Source organism: Arachis duranensis, chromosome 7, assembly GCF_000817695.3.
Source record: "Arachis duranensis cultivar V14167 chromosome 7, aradu.V14167.gnm2.J7QH, whole genome shotgun sequence".
In the NCBI taxonomy this organism is placed as follows: Eukaryota; Viridiplantae; Streptophyta; class Magnoliopsida; order Fabales; family Fabaceae; genus Arachis; species Arachis duranensis.
Window position 1 is genome coordinate 54,455,572 of NC_029778.3, and position 16,840 is coordinate 54,472,411.

The 16,840-nt window shown below is 36.5% G+C and overlaps 2 protein-coding genes across 3 annotated transcripts; both read left to right on the plus strand.

The window, feature by feature from the left end:
* Positions 1-394: 394 nt before the first annotated feature.
* Positions 395-2,210, plus strand: LOC107459038 (uncharacterized protein At1g01500). The gene is made up of 3 exons (XM_016077254.3): positions 395-714; positions 1,007-1,742; positions 1,832-2,210. Exons 2-3 carry the CDS (start codon positions 1,080-1,082, stop codon positions 2,066-2,068), a joined length of 900 nt encoding a protein of 299 aa, XP_015932740.1. The 5' UTR covers positions 395-714; positions 1,007-1,079; the 3' UTR covers positions 2,069-2,210.
* Positions 2,211-3,376: 1,166 nt separating this feature from the next.
* LOC107459073 (probable receptor-like serine/threonine-protein kinase At4g34500) lies at positions 3,377-7,369 on the plus strand. Of its 2 annotated transcripts, none has more exons than XM_016077284.3 (7): positions 3,377-4,160; positions 5,785-5,889; positions 5,992-6,114; positions 6,230-6,400; positions 6,479-6,608; positions 6,692-6,901; positions 7,059-7,369. In XM_016077284.3, the coding sequence occupies exons 1-7, from the start codon at positions 3,562-3,564 to the stop codon at positions 7,092-7,094; spliced, it is 1,374 nt and encodes a 457-aa protein (XP_015932770.1). In that variant the 5' UTR covers positions 3,377-3,561; the 3' UTR covers positions 7,095-7,369. The 2 variants fall into 2 exon arrangements, with proteins under 2 accessions (XP_015932770.1, XP_015932768.1); XM_016077282.3 differs by having other exon boundaries at positions 3,381-4,160; positions 6,990-7,369.
* The last annotated feature ends 9,471 nt before the right edge of the window (positions 7,370-16,840 follow it).

Below are 16,840 nucleotides of genomic sequence, written 5' to 3' on the forward strand. Positions count from 1 at the left end.
TAAAGTTTTAGATGTTTATTACTACTCCTAATACAATATTCAATGCTATTATTATAAGTAATGCCCATTTCGACCCATGTAATTTTTACTGTTATTATTTTTGAATTCTCAATTTTTTTCGAAATCCAAAAACCCATATCATTGACACACTTTTAAAAAAGGGCCGCAACTCCATATTAATAGGGCCCAATAATATAATTACAATTATGTTTTCAGAATTAATCTAATACTATTATCCTACAATTCCTATAGCCTCTGCTTTTGGACAGAATTTGTTTTCTCAATTATTATCAGTAAGATATGGTGATTGACTGAAATTGTAAATAGTTTAATTTTTCTCCATTAAACTAACAAGTGACAACTAACAAACAGACAGTATCCCCAATGAATGGTCGAATCAATCGGATGTAATTAGCCATTTTAAGAAACGCGTTGCCTTGTGTTGTAATGTTTCTTTTTCACAAAATTAGTGTGCGTAACTACCTACGTACAACGACCCTGCCAAGTAAGAACCTCTACCTCGCAGATTCAATCTCCGTTTCCCCGATACACAAAACGATTACATTCACAATCATAATCCCAAATCTATTGGCCCTAATATTCTATTTCGCTGCACGACTTACGGTTGCTTCCTAGATTCTCCTCTGTTAACACAAAAAGCTTCATTTTGTTTCCTTGGTAGCGGAGGATCAAGTTTGGTTTCTTTTCATTGCGGTGAGTAGTGTTGCCTTTAAATGATTCTATTAACATGATTTCATTAATTCCGATCTACATCATTCATGCTAGTGGTAGCTTTATCTGATCCATGTGGCGTTGCTTGCATTTTGCATTTTGCGTTTCATGATTTGTTTGTATTTCTTCTTTGGTTGACTCCTATGCTTTCTTTCAAGTTCCAGTGATTGCTTCATTTGTTATAAGTTGTAAACATCTCTTTTACTTTCTAGCTAATTAAATTGTTAGGTATAATAAACTTATTACAGTGGCTTAGTAATGTTATACAATGCAGGGTTCTTATATGGTTGCTACTTCCATATAGCAATCGAGAACAAAAATGAAAGAAACCAAGTGAATGGGTAGCAATGGAGAATTCTTACAAGGCTAATGGAAATATACATAGAGTTTCAAGGCAGAATAAACATCCATTCTCCATAAGGGATCAATCATTGCCCTGCTTTGACATAAGAGTATTTTTAGTCAGAGTTTGCAAATCTGATCTTGATAATTCTGCTCCCGAGGTTCTCAAACTGAAATGTGTTTCACCAAATCCTGGCACACTTCTCAAAGTTAATGGCGTCCGCGCTGCTATGCAATCCGAGGGTGTTTCAAGCCTTCTCAAAAGAGATAGAGTAGATAAGAAATCAAAAGAAGTGACATTTGTAAGCACAGATAGTATTAAGATGAGTAGTAATGTTAAGTTTGAAGTGTTTGACAAAGATGTTCTGTTGGTTTCTGGGGTCTTAGAATTATGCAATAGCAATGGATCTGTTAATGGACAAAGATGGAGCATGAACTGTGAGTCAATTATAATTCCTGGAACTAGTTTCTTCAAGAGCAAGAAATTCATGTTGCCAGGTTCAACTTTACCTACAATAGAGGTCTACATTGCTGGGTCCTTCTTGGATACTCCAATTGTCTTAACAAAGACCCTCCACCTTAGTTCTCAGATAAAACACACAAGGATGGGGACATTCTCTACAAACCTGGAAAACGAGACAAGTGCTCCTTCAACATTTACTTTACAGGTTAACAAGTGAAAGGGGTTTTGCTTTTATTTCCTTCTTTTATTTTATTCTTACTAATAGTTGCATGGCAATTCTTGTACTAATTAAAGGCTGCAGATAACATGAGTGAAAAGCCTGAAGAGGAGGATAACAACATTGATTTGTACCAAAGAAGAGCATATGTTGCTGCTGAAGAAGAAGATGGAGAGGTGTCATGGTTCAATGCAGGTGTGAGAGTAGGTGTTGGAATTGGTCTGAGTGTTTGCATTGGCATTGGCATTGGAGTTGGCGTGCTTGTTAAGACTTACCAAGGCACTACTCGCAACTTTAGGAGACGACTATTATGATATTAATCTGCACATACATACGCAAATATAACATGCTTGATTCACTGATCAACTATCATAATGGACAAGTATTTGAAAAGAAAAACTCATCACTTTGTATTGTGCACCATGTTTGTCATTACATATCCAATTGAAGTGGGGTCACGGGTTACTTACACCCAATCTAATTAAATCTCATTAATTACTCCTAAATTTTCCTTGTTGATAGAATTACTTTTTGTTACTTTAATAAACTCCGTTTATTACTCGACCTTGTTAGCTTCAGTATATGGCAAAATTGAAAATCAGCAAATAAAGGAAAAGTTTAGAGGGCCATTAACTTTTGTGTTTTTTGGTTAGTACTTAACCATCAAAATAAAAGTGAGTGATCTCCCACCATTAGATGTAATCTCACACCATTAAAAATATTATTGATGGCCAATTAATGGTTACAAAATACCAAAATTGTTGGCCCCTAACATTCCTCGCAAATAAATGAGCTTGGCACTGTTACTGGAGCTGAATGGAGATTCTTATTCCATGAATACAACGGTAGGAGACAGATGTCGACCCAAAAAATTAATAGACAAAGACTTGTATCTTTAGTTGTTCTAATTAGCATACCGGAATTCTTTTGAAGAACAGGGTTAGTTGTTGGTGAAATTCATTATTGAGGGAATTAAAAGCAATATTATTAAATGGCGAATTGTAAAGCAATGGTTTGGTGGTGAGTTACGTTGGATAATCACGTTTACTTGGAATCTCCGTTCAGTCAATTAATCAAATTGACATGTACATATATATAGAGCCAAGTACAGGCATTTCACTAAAATTACAGCGGATTATTACGTGCCAACGTCCATTACAGTACTTCAAAGCTTTTGATGTGAAAATAAGATCAAGACACGTGCTCTCCAACTTCAACGTCAGCCTCAACCCATCAATTCCTTTATATGACTACGGTGGTCCAACAATTGAATCCTGTAATTTCTACGTACATGGTAAAACATAACAATGCATCCAATAAGAATAATAATTACTTAGGATTCCTACATTTGAAATGCGCGCTTTACTCATCAAATTCTTCTTCAGTCGTTCTTTCTTTCATTAACCTGATATGGACAGTGGAATTAGAAAGGATAATGTGTTGATTGATGACTCATTAATTCATAATGGTCCGTCCTAATGGGAACATTGGAAATGGCATTTGGCAAGCAGGGATAGGAGTGGCATTTCGGTAAATAAAGTGCCATTCCAAGCTTAAAACATAACAACTGAAAATGAACTCTGTTTCCATTGGCCTTTTCTTCTTTAGTCTTTATTATATCCGTTGATGATGAAACTTCAAAGTTGAAACCCCACTCTTCTTTTTTTCTTTTCCTTTCTCTTTTCCTTTTCCAAATTCCAACCATCCCGTCTCATTATAGTTTTCTCAGAAGCCAAACGCTCTTAATTAACGACAACACACACTCCCGATTCCCGAGAGACTTCATTACACCTCCTCACTCGCAGCAATGGCAGCAACCTCCACGGAATCCACCGCTGGTGCTCTGCCGGAGCTGACCAACCGAACTACATTTCTAGGTCTGAAGCTGTACGTGCTAGTGCTGTTTTTTTTGGCGATCGTGGTGGCATTGTTGATCGTGATTTATGTGTGCTTTCGGCGTAGCAGCAGAAGCTCGAAGAAGGGGAAAATGCGAGTGAAGCACAGCTCAGGCGCGATCCCACTGGTTTCAAAGGAGATTGTGGAGGTTAATGCATTGGATCTCGCGGATCATCTCAAAATGGAAAAAGAAGAAGAAGAAGACACGGTCGTTGATGTTGATCCTAATCGGAAGCAAAAACAGAAGCAGCAGAAGAAGAAGAAGAAGGAGGAATGTGAGATCAAGGTTGAGGGAATAATAGAAGGGAGTGAGAAGAGGAGGGAGGAGGAGTCGGTGGAGTCTTCGCCGAACATAGGGTGGGGACGGTGGTACAGCATGTCGGAAGTGGAAGAAGCGACGAATGGGTTTGCGGAAGGGAATGTGATCGGAGAAGGAGGGTATGGGATTGTGTACAGAGGTGTTCTTCGCGACGGTTCTGTCGTCGCTGTCAAGAATCTTCTTAACAACAAGTACGTTCAATTAATTTCATCTCTAACTCGTCAAGCTTCTGCTTATTCTCTTGTGCTCTGCATGGTTGATTTTCTTCTAAGTTTTAATTACCACCTATAAAAGTACAAACTACTATATGATTAATTTATGAGACCATCTTTTGGCAACTCTATGCTTCTTATAAAATATACATTAAAAATTGATAAAAAAAATAGTTCAATATATAAAATATATGATTGATTTAATTATTGATTATTAATATAAACTTATTAATATTTTTGTTAATTACTATAATGTTTTGTTTATACTCACTTCGTCATTGACATAAAAATCATTTTTTTTCTTGATGCATGTGGTGTGGGACTGAATGGTGAAGTAGTGAGAGTTCCGTATTTACTAGTATTATATATTTATATACAAAGAATGTTAGGTCAGCAATTTTAGTGTTTTCTAACCATTAATTAATCATCAATAATGTTTTTAATGGTGTGAGATTATATTTAATGGTGGAAGATTACTCACTTTTATTTTGATGGTTAAGTACTGGCTAGAAATCACAAAAGTTGCTGCCTTTAGACTTTTTCTTTATATACTTTTATTCAATAGGAAAAAGAAAATAAATTACTTCATTGTATATAAAAATTAATTCACATGATTTGTTTTCCTTTTTTTTTCATATAAAAAAGGATTTTTTTTTTAATCATTATACACATGAAACATGTGTGACTATCCTGGCTTTATGCTGTCTATGTTGCATAATCCAAAAGACTTTGGGACTTGTTAAAGAAAAATATAGGGTCGTGATGGAAATGAATGACCAGGGAAAATAATGACCAAGATAATAAGAGTTTAGGTGGACTAGCTATAAGCTATGGATCCCATATATAATTGTTGGTAACATTTGTTTGGCGGACAGGCGGAGTATGGGGAAAAGAAAATGGTCACTTTGCACTTTGCTTTTGTTTTCTTTGTTACTTTTCTGCTGGCCGGGTAAGGGTAATGTTACTTTCCTCTTTAATCTTTTTTTTTCCCGTTATATATATAAACAAAACACTTCTCTTAACTTTTACTTTAATTTTCTTTATTGATCTTTTTTTTATATTTTTTTTATTAAAGTATGACAGTACATGATAAAATCAATTTCCCAAAAACATTTAATCAGTAAGATTTAAAACCTACTTTAAAGTGATATATTCTTTGTGTATTCCCAAAAACTTTACCAGGCACATCATTTAATCCCAAAAAACATGTCTAAAAGACTAAAATAAAATAGAAGCAACGTCATCATTGACCGTGAACGAGGTAGGCCAGCTCGACGACTATTGGGTGTAGCTAACTTCATACTACCGCAAGCGAAAAAGTAACACAGAAATTCAATTATTCATGACTGAGCAGACTAAGGGTGGTATATCAAACAATTAGTGCTTTTCATGCTGGAAACTTTTACAGTCGTTCGTCTAGCTCGGTAGTATTTCAATACTTCATAATGGATCTGAAATTATTTTTATAATTCAAGTAATCCTATATTTCTAGATTATCTTACCTCCAATAAATGCAACATCTATAATGTGCTTTTTCTTCCTCATCACCTAGCAAAGTAAAGGCCAACTGAAATTTATTGTGGCTATTCTCTTATTTTTGTAGGGGCCAAGCAGAGAAAGAGTTTAAGGTGGAGGTTGAGGCCATTGGAAAAGTGAGGCATAAGAATTTGGTACGTTTAGTTGGATACTGTGCACAAGGTGCTAAGAGGTAAAATGTTGTGTCCACATGACTTGTATTATTTTCTTTTGTTGTAATAATGTCTTTTTTGATTCAAATGTAAATGGTACGTCACTTTTGCTGACCACTCAGGATGCTTGTTTATGAATACGTTGACAATGGAAATTTGGAGCAGTGGCTACATGGTGATGTAGGCCCTGTTAGCCCCTTGACATGGGATATACGAATGAGGATTGCTGTTGGAACTGCCAAAGGGTGTGTTTTTCTCGTTTTCCTGTTTCGTTATATTCAATACCATATAATATCCTAAAGTATCTCCCTTGTATTAATATACAAAAGTGAAAAAATGTATTATTATAACATGAATCAGATTAGCCTACTTGCATGAAGGCTTAGAACCCAAAGTTGTGCACCGAGATGTAAAATCCAGTAACATTCTTTTGGACAAAAATTGGAATGCCAAAGTATCTGATTTCGGACTGGCCAAGCTCTTAGGCTCAGAGAAAAGCTATGTCACAACGCGTGTAATGGGAACATTTGGGTTAGTTCTTCTTCAGTTATGTCTTATGGCATAAAGTTTTCTTGCACATTGACGTTAATGAAATTACATTTTGTACAGATATGTTTCACCTGAGTATGCAAGCACAGGAATGCTCAATGAGTGCAGTGATGTGTATAGCTTTGGGATTCTACTAATGGAGCTAATTACAGGAAGAAGTCCTATTGATTATTCCAGACCACCTGCAGAGGTGATTCCATGATTATTTTTCATCAGGTCTTATTTCTGCCCACTATACGAGTTCTTATTGCTTTTTTGTTTGATGTGCATCAGATGAACTTGGTTGACTGGTTTAAGGGAATGGTAACAAGTCGTCGCGGCGATGAGCTAGTCGATCCTTTAATTGAGATTAAACCCTCTCCAAGATCTCTGAAGCGAGCTTTGCTGGTTTGTTTGCGCTGTATAGACTTGGATGTCATTAAGCGACCAAAGATGGGTCAAATTGTTCACATGCTTGAAGCTGACGATTACCCATTTCGTTCTGTAAGTCTTTCTTCTTTCTTATAACAGTAGGCCCTTCTAGTGATTCACTTTGATTAAATGATTTTTTGTAATTGTTTTGAATGAGTAGGAGGTTCATACATATAGAGAGAAAGACCCTTCTCCTTCTCATACAACTGTTGCTTTTCCAACAAGGCAGGTGGAGTCAGTACATAAACCAAGCTGGAGGAGATGATTGCGTTGCCTATAGAGACTACAGGGTTGCAGCTTGTGTAAACTCTGCTGATACAAACTATCAATTTGTTGTAATGTGAATTTTCACTTTTTTATGAAGAAGAAGAACAGGTGAGATGCCATTGTGAATATTTCTATAACAACATAGTTAATATATAGTTATTTTAATTAGGTGTTTAAAACGCGGTGTGGTATTGCATTATCATCATGAGAAGAAATGAGCACTGGCTTGTAAATATGTATTCCTCACGATATACCAATTCTATTAGTTTGTTAGATTGTTGACATTTAGTAAGGAGATTTCTTTTTGTAATAAATACATTAAAAAAAAAACTAGCCATCAAATGATATTTTTAAATATAAATATATATTTGATATCACATAAAACATAGACTTAACCGTAATCTAATAGCTAATGATTGTGTGTAAACAATTTTTAATCCGATTGAATTTAATATATTAGAAAATGAAAGTGTAGAGTTCTTTTTCAATACACACAACTCATACCATTAAAAGTTGAAAGGAAATAAAGCAACAAATTTAGAAGCATTTCCTATCTTTTGTTTCTCACACAAGTTATTCGGAGAAACAAAAATGCCTCTCTGATTCATAATTTCTTTTTGGTTGCGTTTCGAGCAGAGATAGAGACTAAAAGATAGAAAGAGATTAGGAGATAGAGACTGAACTAAGTTTAAATATCATGTTTAACGTAAAATATATAAAATTAGATTATGTCTCAGTATCCTATTTAATTTAAAATAAAAACAAAAACTGGAATTATTAAAGTTATTAAAATACCATGTCCTTGAACAACGCCTGAGCAGTGAAGCCCACCTCCCTTCAACCCTGTCCCTGGCTACTCCACGGAGGTCGGTGCAGCAGATGATGTCCTCGTACGCATCACAGTGTCTGTAACGCATCTAAATCGCGCTAGGAACTCCTGAGAGTCGTGATTTCGGTGCCACTTCTTCCCACATCGTTGGAGATCGCCACTACTTCATCCCTCTTCGTCGCATTCTTCCTCTCGTCGCTCTTCCTCGTGTTCATCCCTCTTTGTCGCATTCTTCCTGCTGCTAATTGTTCTTGCTGCCTCATCAGGTTATCGCCGTCAATCGTTCTCACTGTTTTGCATTGATTTGCCGCTCCTTATTCTATATCGGCGACTCCTTCCTCCCACAACTCGTGCTGTTTATCAGCGCTTCTCCTCCATTCCTTGTTTAGCGGTAACGGTGGCTCCTCTTTGTCCTTATCATCTCCTCCTGTTTTCTTTCTCTCTTCTACCATCTTCTATTCTGTTTTTTGTCCCCTATTCTTCAATTTTTTGTATTATGCTTTTGAAATCCTCTTGTTTATGAGATTATTGAATCTAATTTTGAAATATATTTATGAGATTGTTGCTATTCTTAGTATTATTGTTGTTGGTGGTGATAGTAGATATATGATGACAGAGGTGGGGTGATAAGTTTAGGGCCGGCACATGTGTGAAGAAGTGTTGGTGTGAAGGATGGTTAGGAGTAGACTTGGACTATAAAGTTTTGTTTTAGAGGTACTGAAGGGATTAAAATTTTGTATCCCAAGACTAAAATTTTAGTTCCAGTATCTAGTCATTAAACACAATACTGAGTCCCAATCCCCAATCTCAATCCCAATAGTCCATACCAAATACTACTTTCCAAATCAAGAAACAAATATATTAGTATCACTCATAAGGCATCCATGACATAAGAAGAGATTCCTCTGGCCCTTGGTAAGGCGAAATCGAGGCGGAGCAGTTGTTTTCCTCAATGATCACCTTGCGAATACCGTCCAAGGAACAATATGAGCAGCCACTTTGTCACAACAAATCAAGCTTATCACTCTTAGTTGCTTGCAATTTCCACTATCCGAGTTATCCTATTGGCCATGATTTTCGGAAAAAAATCCAGTTTTTCTGTTAACTTATAACATCTATTTGAAATAAGGGAGAGTTATGTGTCCCGAATAAACAACCATGACAAATTCAACACACACAATGTAGGAACTTCAAAGCCAACCCAAAACAGTTCCAATCTTAATTGAGCTAAGTTCATATGCTGAATCTTACATCACTTCCTCAAAACTTTAAGAGCACCTTCCAAAACGCTCTCACAACACCTCAAATCTATCATCTCCATGTTGGGGCAAACCGAAGCAATCATTTTGACACTTCCATCATTCAAAGACGAATTGTGAGCCAAATAGAAAAACTTCACATGAGAATTCACAACCAAGCAATTCTCCTTCACCTTTTTCTTCCCAACATTGGTTCTCTCCATCTTGATCTCGGTTATCAAAGTACAGTTTTGCATGATGGCAAACAAGCTCAAATCAGTAAGCTTTTCATTCTCACTAAGTTTCACAATGTTCAAGCTACCAAGAGGCAAAGACAGCTCAATGACACATCGATCATCTAGAAACCTTGAGAGTTGAAGATCAAAATACTGCATATTGTTACACTTTCTCAAAAAAAAAAAAGAGATTCCACCGTATCCATATCCCTGACAACCCCGAAGAGAGAGTTCCCTCAACGAAAGGCCTTCTTCCGCAACAACACTTAAGAACTCATCAGAAAAATGCGAATAAGATAAATCAAAGCAAGTCAAACCCCTCAAACTCACCGATGCATCAATGAGCTCCAATGTCACATTGCCCCATGTAAATACCCTATTTATAAATAGACCATGTAAACAGCTAGCAGCCAAAGACCCCAATCCGGGTCTCTTGCGAATCATATTGGCAACGCCTATATGTCTAAGATGGCCGGTGTTAAGAGCAACTAACTATTCTAGAAACATGCAATTCTGATGATGAGCAAAAATTAAAGCTTACGGATACCAGCAAGTGTACCAAATTGTTCAAGTAATACCACAGAGGGTAGATATCGTTCCCATGAGGATCAAAAGATTGAGCAAACAAATATCAAATTAAATGTCTAATTAGATTAAAGTAACCTAGATTGATGATGTCAAAACTTGTATCTTGGAATCTTGAGAGTTTGAGAGACAGTGAGCTTGGATGTTGATTGAAAGGAGACAAAGATTGTGAGAGTCAAGAACTTTAGAGATATTTATGCTCATAAAAAAATCAAACCTTATTTACTTATTTTGAAGTATGCAAAGATCTTTCGCGACAAATCTTTACTTGATTTCCAATTCCTTGGTTTCTCAGTTTCTTTTTAATCAAATAGTTGTCAGTTAATTAATTAAAAAGTTTAAGCACAAAAACTAATTTAGTTTATAATAAGATTTAAAAGTAGTTCTTAGGTCAAATTATATGTCACGTATTCAAGCTAGTCCTATCCAGTTAAACCTTAAAAGAAAATATAATTTTTAAAAGTTGTTCTAATCTGAATTATATGTCACTTATTCAAAATTAGAGTGATTGAAAATTATGCATATGTCGCACACTAATTGAACCACTATTCCTAGCTGAATTTGTAACACCCTTTTACCCTAAGCCTTATCTCTAGCTATAAAGAGAAGGATAACAAAGTGCCACGGCAGTTCTAAAGCTCATACCATACTATATATATAAAAAGAAATAGTAATACTAGAAGCCCGATGGAGGAGTAAAAGCTCTATATGTCAAAAGGATACCAGCCGTAGCCCACAGAGTTTAGGTCGACTAATTAAATACAGACATGATAGAGTGTTTGATTTAAAACAACATATGTATCATGTATCTCAAGTTTAGCCTCTAAGGCAACAAAGTATAAAGTACAAAAGTGAGAGTACTATAACAAAATATCCAAAAGTACAAAAGATGATAAAAGATCTTCCGCTCCGTCATAATATCGCAACTCACCGAGGGGGTTACAACCTATAGCTGAAAAATAATAACAATATATGGTATGAGAACCGAAGGTTCTCAGTATGGCAACAGTGCCCAATATGTAAGATATAAGGTTTTGGGATGCCAAAGGCAGTCTTAGAACTTTACATCGATACAGAATATTCAAGCTTAAAACAAATAATTAACTTAAACCGTAAACAGGGTAATCAAAACTTAGGAAATTTCTAACTAATACCAAATCACACGGTTGTATCCCACAGCCTTCGCCAACCTACCCTCCACGCGATCCCATCGCCACTTGATGCGTGAGCATCTTATACCCTTTTTCTAGTTGTTTTTATAGTGTTTTTAGTTAGATTTTATTAAGTTTTACTAGATTTTAGTGTAAAATTCATCCTTAGATGATACTTTGAGTTTTTTTGGTATTTTTAAGATTTTAGGTGAATTTCAGGCGAATTTAACAAAGTCTTGTGCAAAGACAAAGAAAAGATAGCAGATGCTGTCAACTCTGACCTCCTTACATTCCAACAACCATAACCTGAGCTATCAAAGTCCAATTGATACGGTCTTAACTCTGTTTGAAAGATAACTTTCAAAGCTTTCTAACAATATATAATAGTCTATACTTTTCTTCTGGAATCACTGCTAAATCAGGTGCTAAACGCCAAGCCTGGCATTTAGCCCCTAAGAAGGAGTAACTCCTGGCGCTAAACACCCAAATTGGCATTCAACGCCAGTTAGGGAGCTAAAGCCATAACGCACTCCTCCCCTATGGGCGTTCAACACCCAAATTGACAGTGAGCACCAGCAAGCAATCGAAGCATTCACCAAGTGGGCCCCAAAGTGGATTTTAGCACTCCTTAGGCTTATCTATCTCGCCCCAAAGTGGATTTTAGCACTCCTTAGGCTTATCTATCTCACCTTTGTAATTTTGAATTTAAAATAACATCTTTTAGGTTTAGCATTTACTATTTAAAGAGGAGATCACTTAGGTTTAAGGATATACAGATCTTTACTTTTTGAACTATTTTCTCTGTAAAGTCATGAGCAACTAAACCTCCTGGTTAAGGTTAAGAGCTCTGTTTATTTCTATGGATTAATATCATTACTCTTCGATTTTAATTAATGTTTGATTCAATTCTAAGGTGTTGTTTTCATTCTTAATCTTATGAATTTAGGCTGGAATGAGAGTATGACCCCTTATTCTACATGAGCTCTTGTGATTCTCGAGAGAGTTATCTCGCATGGGCTACAGCATGAAAACACTCCTCCTAAACTGCGATTTACCTGAGCTAATTAGATAAGTGACATAAAATCCAGTTAGCTTTGGGTGATTAAGATTTTTGTGGAGGTAAACTAGTTTTTTGAACTTCACTCTTTGATCTGAATTGAATGACCACGAGAGTGGCTTTTGATGAAGATTAGAGGAGATTAAATTGCTAAGATATTAGGTTTTAATCACTTATGGTTTGCCATAGAATGAATCACCCATTGTTAAAATAGTTGGTAAGAAGTCTTAATCCGGAAAGATAAACATCCCCAAGACCTTAACTATTATCTCATCATTGTTTTACTCCAAATTTGTTTATTTGTTTTCTTTCATTGCTATTTCACTGTTTATGCGTTTACAACAACAACAACCACCTTTTACTATTTTCCTAATTAAGTCCAGCAAGATAACTATTGCTTGCTCAATCTAACAATCCTCAATCACCCTTACTTGGATGACCCGGTGCACTTGCCAGTGAAGTTGTGCGAGTTCTAATTTTGCGCACCAAGTTTTTGGCGCCGTTGTCAGAGATTGTTCGTGATTGACAACTACCGGTTGGCTTGCTGCTTAGATTAGGTATTTTTATTTTTGGTTTAAACTATTTTTCTTTTAAATTTTTGAATTTGATTTTGTTTGTTTTCTTAAATTTTTTATTTCTATCTTGTTTATCTTTTCCTTTTAAATTTTGAAATTTTTGTTATCTTATTTTCATTTAATTTAAAATTTTAAGTTTGGTGTCTATTTAGTATTTTTCTTTCTTTTTTTTAATTTCGAAAACATTTTGAAAAAAAAAACCTATCTAGTGAATTTTCAAAAATTCTTGCATCTTTATTTGAAATTCTAAGTTTGGTGTCTTGTTAGTGATCTTTTTGTTTAACTTAATCTTGTTTATCTTTCTTGATCTTTGATCTTTATCTTATCTTTTTCCTTGATTTTCAAATTTTGTCATCTCATCTCATCTTTATTTTAAATTCAAATTTTAAGTTTGGTGTCTTTCCTTAGTTTTTCTTTCTTCCAATTTGAATTTCAAAATCCTTATTTGACTTTTTCTCTCTAATTTTTGAAAATTTTAAAATCAAATATTCCATCTTTGTTTTCAATTCTTCTTGATTAATTGTTTGCTTTATCTTGCTTTATTTTTAAGTTTGGTGTCTCTTTAATTTTTTTTCTTTCTCTTTTGAACTTCTTCATTTTTCTTTATTTTTGAAAACTCTTTAAATTAAATCCACCATCTTCATTTTCGATTCTTTTTATTGCTTACTTTTATCTTATTTGATCTCTGATGACAAGTCATCATATACCCATTTTTCAAGCTAATTTCACTTGTTTTATTAGTCTTTATGCACTTTCTTGCATCCTAAGTAAGAGATTTGGAATGAAAATGCATAACTTCTTTAAATCAAGCAACTACCATGAAATTGATGTTAATTCATGAGGTTTAAGCTAATTTTAATTGAATTTTAATTGATTTATAAGCCTTGTGAATTTAGTGATACTTTGAGTAGTTGTTTTGGTTGATTGTAGGTGAAGAAAAGAAGAAAAGAGAAAGCGTGGCTTAAGAAAGCGTGGCCCAAGGAGAAAAAGGCGTGGCGCATAAAGAAGGGAGCAAGCATTGCCCTCCACAAGGGCACACTGCCCTCTAGGAGGGCAACATGAGCAGGCAAGCCAAGAGAGGCAACGCTGCCCTGCCCACGACAAGGGCAGAGCACAAAATTTTGCCTTGGATCAAAGAAAAGAAAAACCTTGCCTTGCCCTCCTCAAGGGCAGTATCGGGCTCACCAAAAGGAAAAATTCAAAGAAAAAGTTCATCATTGCTTGCCACAAGGGTCGAACACGGAACCATGAGGAAACAAGAAACTAAGCCTTACTTTGGTGCCAAGAAAATCAAAGAAAAGAAGTAGCGTGCGCGTCACACAAGGATCGAACACGGGGCTTCAATTTGAAAACACTGCCCTGCCCTCCGCGAGGGCAGGGCAGCATTTTGGTGATGCACACAGGCGCACCATTCTGGCGCACCAAGGGAAGGCTCGGCAGCATCATTCTGGCGCACAGGCATCACTCGGCAGCACCAGTAGCACGCATATGGCGCACCAAAAAGTTCTGCCCTGTCCTCCGCGAGGGCAGGGCAGCGTCCTGCACACACCAACACACCACACGCACACACCATGGGCCAGATGCACAATTTTCTGCCCTGCCCTCCACAAGGGCAGGGCAGCCTCCTGGGAGCTGTTTTCTTCATGGGCTAAAATTGGATTAAAAATCCAATAAAATTCATTTCTTCACCAAATCAAAAGCCCATCCAAATCCTAAGATCCAAGAATAGAAAGTGTATAAATAGGAGATAGTTTGATGTAATTAGGACCTTTTCCTTTACTTTGGAACTTGGATCTTTCTTTTGAGCTTTGAATTTTATTTTTGAACTTTGGGACTTCTCTTGGTGACTTCACTGAGATTTCAGAGAATTGGGGAGGAGAATTGATCTCTCTTCTTCCTCGTTCTTGCTTGGACACTTTTAATTTCCTTGTTTTGAGTTTTGGGTGTGAAGAGTTGAGGAAATTCTGTCTCAATCTCCATTCAAAATCTCTTTAAATCTTCTTCTGCATAATTTAGTTGAATTTCAGTTACTTTACTGCTTCTTCTTCAATTTCTTGTTAATTGCTTTGTGGATTTGGATCTGGGAAGGCAATTGAGATCTAGACTTTGCTATCTAGTCTCTTGAGTCCTGAGATCCCATTTTTCCTTTTGGTTCTTCTGTGAACCTCTGCTGCAAGTCAATTTTCATTTCTGTTTAGACTCTAGTTCTTTCTAATTCAACTTCTGCTTTATTAATTGTTGCAATTAAATTTCCCTTGCTGAAATTCTGAATTCCCAGTCCTCAACTCCCCTTTTCCATTCAAGCAATTTACATTTCTTGCATTTTAAGTTACTGCAATTTACATTTCTTGCACTTTAAGTTTCAGTCGTTTAATTTCTTGTTCTTTAAGATTCAGCACTTTTACTTTTCTGTCCTCTAATTTACTGCAATTCTCCCCTCTCCCTTTACATTCCAAGCAATTTAGCTTCTGTTAAAGATAAACCACTCAACCAATACTTGATTCGCTTGACTAAATCAACCACTAAACTAAAATTGCTCAATCCTTCAATCCCTGTGGGATCGACCTCACTCCCGTGAGTTTTTATTACTTGATGCGACCCGGTACACTTGCCGGTGAGTTTTGTGTTGCTTCGAAGAATAAGAAGAGCTGAAAGGGGGAAGAACGTTATTGGAGAGGAAGAATCTGAGGAGGAATTCCAAGAAATGGAAGGAGATCCATCAAATCTCAATCAACCAGGAGGAGGGGCCAACAATAACCAACAACAAAGAAGAGTCCTGGCTTCATACACATTTGCAAATGCTATACACTGTGGAAGTAGCATTCTTACTCCTAATGTCAATGCAAACAATTTTGAACTAAAGCCACAACTCATCACTTTGGTTCAAAATAACTGTTCTTTTGGAGGAGGGCCATTGGAGGACCCAAATCAGCACTTATCTACATTCTTGAGGATTTGTGATACTGTGAAAACCAATGGTGTGCCTCCTGACAGCTACAAGTTGCTGCTCTTTCCATTTTCTCTCAGAGACAAAGCCACTCAATGACTAGAGACATTTCCAAAGGAGAGCATCAACACTTGGAATGACTTGGTGAGCAAGTTTCTTGCCAAATTTTACCCCCTCAAAGGATCATAAGATTGAAGACTGAGGTGCAGACATTCACTCAAATGGAGGCTGAGAATTTATATGAAGCATGGGAAAGATATAAGGCACTATTGAGGAAATGTCCACCAGAGATGTTCACTGAGTGGGACAAGCTGCAGAACTTCTATGAGGGACTCACTCTTAAGGCTCAAGAAGCACTTGACCATTTAGCTGGAGGCTCATTACAACTCTTGAAAACCACAGAGGAAGCTCAAAATCTCATTGATATGGTGGCTAACAACCAATATTTCTTTGCTCACCAAAGGCAACGCCAACCATCACAAAGGAGATGAGTAATGGAGTTGGAAGGAGTGGATTCAATCTTAGCTCAAAACAAAATGATGCAGCAGCAGATTCAACAACAATTTGAGCAAATGGCCAAAAGGATTGATGGCCTGCAAGTTGCATCAGTAAGTGCCACAGGCCAACCATCAACTACTTGGGGTCAGAATGAAGAAATTCAAGAGGAGCAATGGGGCAAAATGAAAAAATTCAAGAGGAGCAACAGCAAGAGCAAGTCCAATACATGCACAACCAAAATCCTGGAACAAATGAAGTCTATGGTGATACTTACAATCCCTCTTTGAAAAACCATCCCAACCTTAGATGGGGAGACAACCACAATCAAATTCAGCAGCCATGGCAAAGGAACTCAACTCAAAACAATTGGAAAAACACAAACCACAACAACCAACCAACTGCTACCCAAAACACATACAGAAAACCACAAAATACATATCCCAACTCTAACCATTATCCACCAAATAACCACCCGACTAATCAAAACACCTATCACCATCCATCAACACCCCAAAACCAACCAATCTTACAAGACTCTCAGAGGATCACTAATCTAGAGATTCTCATGGAAAAGATGATGAAGAACCAAGAATTGACAACAAAGAACCAAGAAGCTTCCATGAAGAAC

Excerpts from the sequence above, each read along its gene's own strand:
- LOC107459038 (XM_016077254.3), top strand. The coding sequence starts at position 1,080 with ATGGAGAATTCTTACAAGGCTAATGGAAATATACATAGAGTTTCAAGG. Across the intron at positions 1,743-1,831 it reads CTTCAACATTTACTTTACAG|GCTGCAGATAACATGAGTGA; the intron begins GTTAACAAGTGA and ends TACTAATTAAAG.
- LOC107459073 (XM_016077282.3), top strand. The coding sequence starts at position 3,562 with ATGGCAGCAACCTCCACGGAATCCACCGCTGGTGCTCTGCCGGAGCTG. Across the intron at positions 6,401-6,478 it reads CGTGTAATGGGAACATTTGG|ATATGTTTCACCTGAGTATG; the intron begins GTTAGTTCTTCT and ends CATTTTGTACAG. Across the intron at positions 6,902-6,989 it reads ACGATTACCCATTTCGTTCT|GAGGTTCATACATATAGAGA; the intron begins GTAAGTCTTTCT and ends TTGAATGAGTAG.